At 46.9% G+C, this 9,894-nt stretch overlaps 1 protein-coding gene across 1 annotated transcript in view; it reads right to left on the bottom strand.

The window, feature by feature from the left end:
* Window positions 1-1,414: 1,414 nt before the first annotated feature.
* LOC140198376 (uncharacterized) overlaps window positions 1,415-9,894 on the bottom strand; it is a 141,538-nt gene continuing 133,058 nt past the window's right edge. The window contains exons 18-20 of the mRNA XM_072259471.1: window positions 9,102-9,239; window positions 5,663-5,737; window positions 1,415-3,195 (exon numbers count right to left, since the gene is read on the bottom strand). Of these exons, the coding sequence (XP_072115572.1) occupies window positions 2,492-3,195; window positions 5,663-5,737; window positions 9,102-9,239 (917 nt within the window). The 3' untranslated portion in view covers window positions 1,415-2,491. The remainder of the gene's footprint in view (window positions 3,196-5,662; window positions 5,738-9,101; window positions 9,240-9,894) is intronic.

The following is a 9,894-nucleotide window of genomic DNA, read 5'->3' as shown; positions in this document are numbered from 1 at the left end:
GTATGAGACGTGAATTAGCTAAGATAGACTGGCAAATGACACTTAAAGGATTGACGGTGGATATGCAAAGGAAAGCATTTAAAGATTGCATGGATGAACTACAACAATTGTTCATCCCAGTTTGGCAAAAGAATAAATCAAGGAAGGTAGTGCACCCGTGGCTGACAAGAGAAATTAAGGATAGTATCAATTCCAAAGAAGAAGCATACAAATTGGCCAGAAAAAGTGGCTCACCTGAGGACGGGGAGAAATTCAGAGTTCAGCAGAGGAGGACAAAGGGCTTAATTAGGAAGGGGAAAAAAGATTATGAGAGAAAACTGGCAGGGAACATAAAAATTGACTGTAAAAGCTTTTATAGATATGTAAAAAGGAAAAGACTGGTAAAGACAAATGTAGGTCCCCTACAGACAGAAATAGGTGAATTGATTATGGGGAGCAAGGACATGGCAGACCAATTGAATAATTACTTTGGTTCTGTCTTCACTAAGGAGGACATGAATAATCTTCCAGAAATAGTAGGGGACAGAGGGTCCAGTGAGATGGAGGAACTGAGCGAAATACATGTTAGTAGGGAAGTGGTGTTAGGTAAATTGAAGGGATTGAAGGCAGATAAATCCCCAGGGCCAGATGGTCTGCATCCCAGAGTGCTTAAGGAAGTAGCCCAAGAAATGGTGGATGCATTAGTGATAATTTTTCAAAACTCGTTAGATTCTGGACTAGTTCCTGAGGATTGGAGGGTGGCTAATGTAACTCCACTTTTTAAAAAAGGAGGGAGAGAAAAACCGGGGAATTATAGACCGGTTAGCCTAACGTCGGTGGTGGGGAAACTGCTGGAGTCAGTTATCAAAGATGTGATAACAGCACACTTGGAAAGCGGTGAAATCATCGGACAAAGTCAGCATGGATTTGTGAAAGGAAAATCATGTCTGACGAATCTCATAGAATTTTTTGAGGATGTAACTAGTAGAGTGGATAGGGGAGAACCAGTGGATGTGGTATATTTGGATTTTCAAAAGGCTTTTGACAAGGTCCCACACAGGAGATTAGTGTGCAAACTTAAAGCACACGGTATTGGGGGTAAGGTATTGATGTGGATAGAGAATTGGTTAGCAGACAGGAAGCAAAGAGTGGGAATAAACGAGACCTTTTCAGAATGGCAGGCGGTGACTAGTGGGGTACCGCAAGGCTCAGTGCTGGGACCCCAGTTGTTTACAATATATATTAATGACTTGGATGAGGGAATTAAATGCAGCATCTCCAAGTTTGCGGATGACACGAAGCTGGGTGGCAGTGTTAGCTGTGAGGAGGATGCTAAGAGGATGCAGAGTGACTTGGATAGGTTGGGTGAGTGGGCAAATTCATGGCAGATGCAATTTAATGTGGATAAATGTGAAGTTATCCACTTTGGTGGCAAAAATAGGAAAACAGATTATTATCTGAATGGTGGCCGATTAGGAAAAGGGGAGGTGCAACGAGACCTGGGTGTCATTATACACCAGTCATTGAAAGTGGGCATGCAGGTACAGCAAGCAGTGAAAAAGGCGAATGGTATGCTGACATTTATAGCAAGAGGATTCGAGTACAGGAGCAGGGAGGTACTTCTGCAGTTGTACAAGGCCTTGGTGAGACCACACCTGGAGTATTGTGTGCAGTTTTGGTCCCCTAATCTGAGGAAAGACATCCTTGCCATAGAGGGAGTACAAAGAAGGTTCACCAGATTGATTCCTGGGATGGCAGGACTTTCATATGAAGAAAGACTGGATGAACTGGGCTTGTACTCGTTGGAATTTTGAAGATTGAGGGGGGATCTGATTGAACCATATAAAATCCTAAAGGGATTGGACAGGCTAGATGCAGGAAGATTGTTCCCGATGTTGGGGAAGTCCAGAATGAGGGGTCACAGTTTGAGGATAAAGGGGAAGCCTTTTAGGACCGAGATTAGGAAAAACTTCTTCACACAGAGAGTGGTGAATCTGTGGAATTCTCTACTACAGGAAGCAGTTGAGGCCAGTTCATTGGCTATATTTAAGAGGGAGTTAGATATGGCCCTTGTGGCTACGGGGATCAGGGGGTATGGAGGGAAGGCTGGGGCCGGGTTCTGAGTTGGATGATCAGCCATGATCATAATAAATGGCGGTGCAGGCTCGAAGGGCCGAATGGCCTACTCCTGCACCTATTTTCTATGTTTCTATGTTTCTATGATATGATTTAATTCACCCTGAAATTTGAGAAGGAGAAGCTAAAGTCACATGTATCAGTATTACAATGGAGCTATGGGAATTACAGAGGCATGAGAGAGTAGCTGGCCAGAATTGATTGGAAAACTAAAAAAGACATTAAGAAGGCAACTGGAATACTAAAGTAAGCTAGCCAATAATAGTTGACAAAATCCGAGAAGTTTCTTCTCGATACCTAAACTGTCAAAGAGAGGCGAGACTAGATATTGCAGCGCGGGAAAACAATGCTGGAGATGTAGTGGCTCCTAGTAATACTAGGGTCCCATAATATTCTCGATCCACTCCAGGTGATTCCTGACGCTAGTGTAGACCCCGTACTCCCCGCACTTCTGACCCCAGGAGACGACGCCCGCGGTGAAGTAGGTGTCGTGGTGCAAGGGGTCCTTGAAGACGAGGGATCCTCCTCCGTCACCCGTGCACGCATCTGCTCCTCCCCCGGTCCCGGCGCAAATCACGGTTGGGGTGAGTGGGATGGGCGCCTGGCAATTATTCCGCTCCACCACCGGCACCGGGGCGAACATCAGCACCTCGCTCTGAGAGAAGTGCTCCGTCTCCCCGAAGCCGGAGACCAGGCCCACAGTTCCAACCTCCACCTCGTCCCGGGGTAGGCAGATAGGAGACATGGTCGGGCCCATTCTCGCCGTCTCCTGCAGCCTCACCAGTGCGATGTCGTGGCCGACAGGCGATTGAGCGTAGCCGGGGTGGACGTGGACCTCCATCCCTTCCAGTGCCGTCCAGCCGGCCGCCGAGTTCCGGTCCGTTGCCCCGGCGAACATCTGCGGCCTGAGCTCGCCTTCCACACAGGAGGCGCTGGTTAGTACCCAGGCATCGGACAGAAGCGCCCCGCCGCACACCCGGTTCTCGAAGTACACTTGCCAGGGGAAGTTCCCGTCCCGGGCAGGAGCCCCACCGAAGATCCGCTGTATCAACACCGGCGGTTGTTGTGGTTTTCCGCAGACTTGGGGCCAAGAAGGAAAACAACAGTCAGAGAAGAAGTAAAGGCAGATTAAGAGCATAAGACATAGCAGCAGGATTAGGCCATTTAGCACATCGAGTCCTTTCCAGTATTCGCGTGCTCCTCATGATTCTATGCACCTGAATAAGGTCACCCCCATTCTCCTAGAATCGATTGAATAAGCTCCAAACTCATTCAACCTCTCTCGGTAATAGTTCCTCGCAACATCCTCTGAAATCGTCTCTCTTATAGCAGGGTGACTATTACAGAACACAATATTCCAAATGCACCCTCACCAATGTCTTGTAGAATTGCAAAGTAACATCGCACCTTCCACACTTAGTGCGCAGACTGACGGAGGTTAACAGCAGTGTGTCCGGCTCCATCTACATTGACACCACAGCGAAGAAAACCCACCAGCTCCTCTACTTCCTCAGAAGGCCGAGGAACGCTGAGATGTCCCCGATGGGCTTCACCACATAATGGTTCGGTACGGCAATTGCTCTGCCCGTGACCACAGGAAACTACAGAGAGTTGTGGACACAGCTCAGCAAATCACAGCCTCCCCTCCAGGGGCTCTGTTGCAGTTGTATAAGACATTGGCGGTGGTGCATTTGGAATATTGAACTCAGATTGGTCAAGGACAGTGGAAGTAGAAAGAAACAGATGTCTTTGTGCTTGCCATGTATAGGAGATGGAGGCGGCCATTTTGTGTGAGACTGTCTTTGCAGTCCCCCATTTTGTGAATTACTTGATGAACTGATTCCTGCTCTGGGATAATCTAATCAGAGCAATTGAACTTGGGCACAAGGAGTTTCTGCTATTGATCTGATAAACCTGAGATCACTCTTAGATAAGCTGTTTACTGTGTACAATGGCAAGTTTGGCAAGTTACTGAGTATTCTCAGTAACGCAGCCTAGTTTGACTGGTTTGAACCACAGTTGAATAGAACAAAAGAAGCCACCTAAGGTATGAAGTTGTGTAGCCCTTGGACTACATCCAATGGGAATCTGACACCGGTCAGTCAGATGACTGGTGAAACACAGCATTTGAACTGATAAGGAAGGAGCAGGGGGGTTTGAACGTGAAACGGCGAGAACGCCAGAGACTAACTATCACAAGGAAGAATCCTATGCCAGGGGTTGGGAGAAAAAAAGGATCAAATGTTTGGCCAACGTGAGATACTCTGTAGCAGTGCTAGAAATTGGAGAAGTAGTCTGAGTGAGTATTGGTACAGAGGGAACAGAAGAATTCATGTTTTAAACTGTTGCTCCATGATCAACTTATTTACGTTGTTGTTTGTGCATAGACAATGAAGTGCGAGTTTTGATCAATTAAGAGTTGTGTAGTGAGTTTCCTAACTTAGATTAGTTGGTGATTGGTCAACAGTATGTTAGATGTACATGTGATAGATAAATGGACCTGAATCTGAATCAATATGAGGATTGATGCTGATGTTACCAATTCCTTAAGTTGTTCATTCACCAATTGTTTCCCGCCCTCAGTGAGAGTTGGATGCCTGATATATAACTCTTCCCATTCATATCCCTTGACTGACGCAGTCTCCTCCATCTCCCAATTAGTCGGACTTTGTCCCAGACTGGGTGCTGTACTGCTCAGCCTCATCGCTCAGGGATCCCACTGTAGAGCTGCATCAGTTGGGCACTGGGTCTAACCCCCCATTCTGACCCATGACTCTGCACACCCTAAAGGTCTCTCAGAAAATCCAGGTCACACTGGCAGTCTAAGCTTCTTTATTCGTATAACCACAGAGGAAACCATTAAACGCGAGCTACAGCTTAGCCATCTGTCAATTGTTCTAGGGGTTCTGAATATTCCTGATAACCACCCCAATTTTTTAAAAAGTGAAACGAAAATCTTTAGAAAAATTAATACTATTACAAACTAATTACAACCACGAAATCCACATCAAAGGATTAAAAATACCATGGCATACGCAGTTAACTTATGAACATGTAGCTCACCGTAACCACGTGTTTCTTACCTGGGTCAGAACAGGCTAATGGTTTTCTAGCTGGCCTGAGACTATAGCGTCAGCTACAAGTTCCTGGCTTAATTCTCAGTGGTTAATGACTGAGAATTGTCAGGAATACAGCAGTGGGATGCGGGTTTGGCGTTTTATATTCAGTGTTTTTCGCTTGTTTTTTTGCCGATTGTGGATTCGTTCTTTCTCGCGTTGGGTGTTTGGTGCTTTCTTTGAACGGATTCCATGGTGTTTCTTTGTTTCATAGCTGTCTGCGGGAAGACGAATCTCAGGGTTGTATACTGCATACATAATTTGATAATAAATGTACTTTGAACTTTGAGAGTGGCCGTCTGGGAATGTGGGTAGATGCCAGTGATTTGCTACAGTTGTGGAGTAGTTGCTCATTCCACTAATTTGCATCTTGGGAGGGTCTCCTAAACCACACTAGTCATCCCAAGAATGTGGACGCGATGTTCACTCACCTGGTTTACAACTTGGGAGGGTTTCTCCCACCACACTATTCTCCCACTTCCCATTGTCTCGGCAGGAGTATGTCCCTGTGCAACAAGGAGGTTAAATCAGGGAAAGAAAGAGTCAAAACCATCTAAAGTGGCGCGGGTGCGCGTGTGTGTGAAAGCACACACGTGGCGGTTTTGCGCGATCTCAGGCGTGTTTATAATTTTGTGCGTGCGTGCGGTGGAGGTTTTGTGATTTTTTTTGTGTGCACGTGGCGGTACTGTATGGTGTGAGGGAGAGTTCGTGGTTGTGTGCCAATGTGTGTATGGAGCGATTGTGTGACGGGACGTGTGAGGAAGTTTATGATTCTTGTGTGTGGGAGAGTGTGAGGGATTGAGTGGGAGCGTGGCTATGGATAGTTTGAGTGAGGAAATTTATGATTGTGTCTGTGCGTGTGTGCGCGCGCGAGTGCGCGTGAGTGTATGTGAGTCAGTGTGTGTGAGTGTGAGGAGTTAGACCATCAGACCATAAGGCTTAGTAGCAGAATTAGGCCACTCACCCCATCGAGTCTGCTCCGCCATTCCATCATGGCTGATCCCGGATTCCACTCAACCCCATACACCTGCTTTCGCGCCGTATCTTTTGATGCCCCGACCGATCAGGAAACTATCAGCATCCGCCTTAAATATATGCACAGACTTGAAATCCACCGCAGTCTGTGGCAGAGCATTCCACAGATTTACTACTCTTTGGCTAAAAACAAAATCCTTCCTACCTCTGTTCTAAAGGGTTGCCCCTCAATTTTGATGGTGTTCCTTCTACCATTCCCCTACCATAAAAAACATCCAACACACATAAAAGTTGCTGGTGAACGCAGCAGGCCAGGCAGTATCTCTAGGAAGAGGTACAGTCGACGTTTCGGGGCGAGACCCTTCGTCAGGACAAACTGGAAGAAAAGATAGTAAGAGATTTGAAAGTGGGAGAGGGAGGGGGAGATCCGAAATGATAGGAGAAGACAGGAGGGGGAGGGCTAGAGCCAAGAGCTGGACAGGTGATTGGCAAAAGGGATATGAGAGGATCATGGGACAGGAGGCCTAGGAAGAAATAGGGGGAGGGGGGAAAAGCCCAAAGGATGGGCAAGGGGTATAGTGAGAGGGACAGAGGGAGAAAAAGGAGAGAGAGAGAAAAGGAATGTATAGTGAAAGGGACAGGGAGAAAAAGTATAGTGAGAGAGGCTTTTTCTTCTCCCTGAGCCTCCTGTCCCATGATCCTCTCATATCCCTTTTGCCAATCAACTGTCCAGCTCTTGGCTCCATCCCTCACCCTCCTGTCTTCTCCTATCATTTTGGATCTCCCCCTCCCCCTCCCACTTTCAAACCTCTTACTAGCTTTTCCTTCAATTAGTCCTGACGAAGGGTCTCGGCCCGAAACGTCGACTGTACCTCTTCGTAGAGATGCTGCCTGGCCTGCTGCGTTCACCAGTAACTTTTATGTGTGTTGCTTGAAATTCCCGCATCTGCAGGTTTCCTCGTGTTTGCATAAGAAACATCCTCTCCATATCTGCCCTATCTAGTGCTTTCAACATTCGGTAGATTTCAACGAGATCCCCACGCATTCTGCTAAATCCCAATGAGTACAGGCTGAAAGCTGCCAAACGCTCCTCATATATTAACCCCTTCATTCCTGGAATCATCCTCACGAACCTCCTCTGGACTGACTCCAATGACAACACATCCTTTCTAAGATATGGAGCCCAAAACTGTCGACAATACTGCAAGTGCGGCCTGACTAGTGTCTTATTAAGGGTCAGCATTATTTCCTTGCTTTTATATTCTATTCCCCTTGAAATTAATGCCAACTTAAGATTTGCCTTCTTTCCTACAGACTTAACCTGTAAATTAACTTTCAGGGAGTCTTGCACGAGGACTCCTAAGTCCCTCTGCAGCTCTGATGTTTGAACCTTTTCCCCATTTAGATAATAGACCACACTATTATTCCTTTTACAAAAATGCGTTATCATATATTTCACAACTCCGTATTCCGTCTGCCACGTTTTTTTGCCTATTCTTCCAATCTGTCTAAGTCCTGCTGCAATCTCATTGCTTCCTCAGCACTACCTACCCTTCCACTTATCTTCGTATCATCCGAAAACTTTGCCACAAAACCATCAATTCTATTATCTAAATAATTGAAAAACAATGTGAAAAGCAGTGGTCCTTATACTGACCCCTGAGGAACAGCAGTAGTCTCTGGCAGCCAACCAAATATGGCCCCCTTTATTCGTACTCCCTGCTTCCTGCCTGTCAGCCGTTCCGCTACCCATGCCGGTATCTTTCATGTAACACCACAGGATTTTATCTTGTTAAACAGCCTCATGTGTGGCACCTTATCAAACGCCTTCTGAAAATCCAAGTAAATGACGTCAACTGCCTCTCCTTTGCCCACTCTGCTTGTTACTTCCTCGAAGTTGTGTGTCCGAGAATGTGTGTGGTGGGGTTATGTGACGGAGTGTTCGTATGAGGAGGTTTATTATTTGTGTGTGTGTGTGTGTGTGTGTGTACGCGAGCTTGAGGGTATTTGTATGTGGGAGAGTATGACGAATTGTGCGGGAAATGTGACTATGGACAGTTTGAGTGCTGGAGTGCTTGGGTGAGGAAATTTAGGATTGTGTATGTGTATGAAAGACTGCGAGGGTGCGTGTGTGTGCGTGTGCATGTCGGTATCTCAGAGAGGGGGCGTGCAACACATTCCTGAAGGCACAAATTTTCATTTATGAGCTATCGTATATGTGTACTGGTGTTTCCAGATGTACTCTGTCTGTAAGCTTTCACAGTGTCTGTGTATTCCAGCAATCTTATGTTTTGTGTGTGCGTGTGCATTTATCTGTATCGCAGAGTACACACATACAGAGACACAACCTGTAGACTTGCAGGCATATACTGGGATACACACTCCTGCGGATGTGTGTGTGTGTGTACATGTGTTCTGCACGATGAGTTCAAGTGTGCGTATACCGGTGCACATATCTGGAAGTCTACATTGTGTATGTGTCTGTGCTTCTACACTCTCCTGTCTCTTCACGTGTGTTCCTCTGAGTGTCTTTTGTGTGTGTCTTTCCCTCAGTGTCTCCACTGAGTACGTACGTGTTCCTATGTCTGTATGCGTTCATGTATGTATGTATGTTCCTGTGTTCGTGTGTTCCTGTCAGTGTCTGCATGCATTCTTGTACCCATGTGCTTGTGGCCCGTGATTCTGTGTTTGTGTGTTCCTTACGTTTGTGTATGTGTTCTTGAGCCTGTGTTTATTCTATGAGTTCCCACGTTTTTGCTGAGCGCAGTCCAGCCCCTTCAGCTCCTCGTACACCCCCCCACCACCATCTGTCCTCCGTCCACTGACCACCCCCTCCCCCTAGTGCACCACAAATGAACAGCGTCCGCATGTTCCTCTCGACGTCCAGTGTCTCACCATCGGCACCGCCCACCATTGTATAATAGGTTTGGCGGCATCTGTAGCTGATGACGGAGCCAGTCCGGGTCCCAGCTTCATCGTCCAGGTATTCATAGCTGCCGTTCTCAATGTCCTCGGGGACTCCACATTGTGTGACTGCAGGGGAAGCAATGAGTGATATCAGTTCGGCGAAGGGACGGCGTTTTACAAACTGAGCAAAGTCCTCCTGGTGACCGTATGTGTGCGTGTGTTTTAGTTCTACTGGATGTATGGTTTCATGTGTGTGTGTGTGTGTGTGTGTGTGTGTGTGTGTGAATGTGTGTACGTGTGTGTGTGTGTGTGTGTGTGTGTGTGTGTGTGTGTGTGAGTGTGTGTGTGAATGTGTGTACGTGCGTGTGTGTGTGTCTGTGTGTGTGTGTATGTGTGTGTGTGTGTGTGTGTGTGTGTGTGTGTGTGTGTGTGTGTCTGTGTGTCTGTGTGTCTGTGATTGTGAGTGTGTGTGTGTCTGTGTGTGTGTGTGTGTCTGTGTGTCTGTGATTGTGTGTGTGTGTGTGTGTGTGTCTGTGTGTGTGTGTGTGTGTGTCTGTGTGTGTCTGTGTGTGTGTGTGTGTGTGTGTGTGTCTCTGTGTGTGTGTGTGTGTGTCTGTGTGTCTGTGATTGTGAGTGTGTGTGTGTGTGTGTGTGTGTGTGTGTGTGTGTGTGTGTGTGTGTCTGTGTGTGTCTGTGTGTGTGTGTGTGTGTGTGTGTGTGTGTGTGTCTGTGATTGTGAGTGTATGTATGAGTGCTCAACATTGATTTCTCGATCTTCCCG

This window comes from Mobula birostris, chromosome 5 (assembly GCF_030028105.1).
Source record: "Mobula birostris isolate sMobBir1 chromosome 5, sMobBir1.hap1, whole genome shotgun sequence".
Classification (NCBI taxonomy): domain Eukaryota; kingdom Metazoa; phylum Chordata; class Chondrichthyes; order Myliobatiformes; family Myliobatidae; genus Mobula; species Mobula birostris.
The sequence above is the reverse complement of the archived record's forward strand: the minus strand, read 5'-3'. Positions and strand labels throughout refer to the sequence as shown.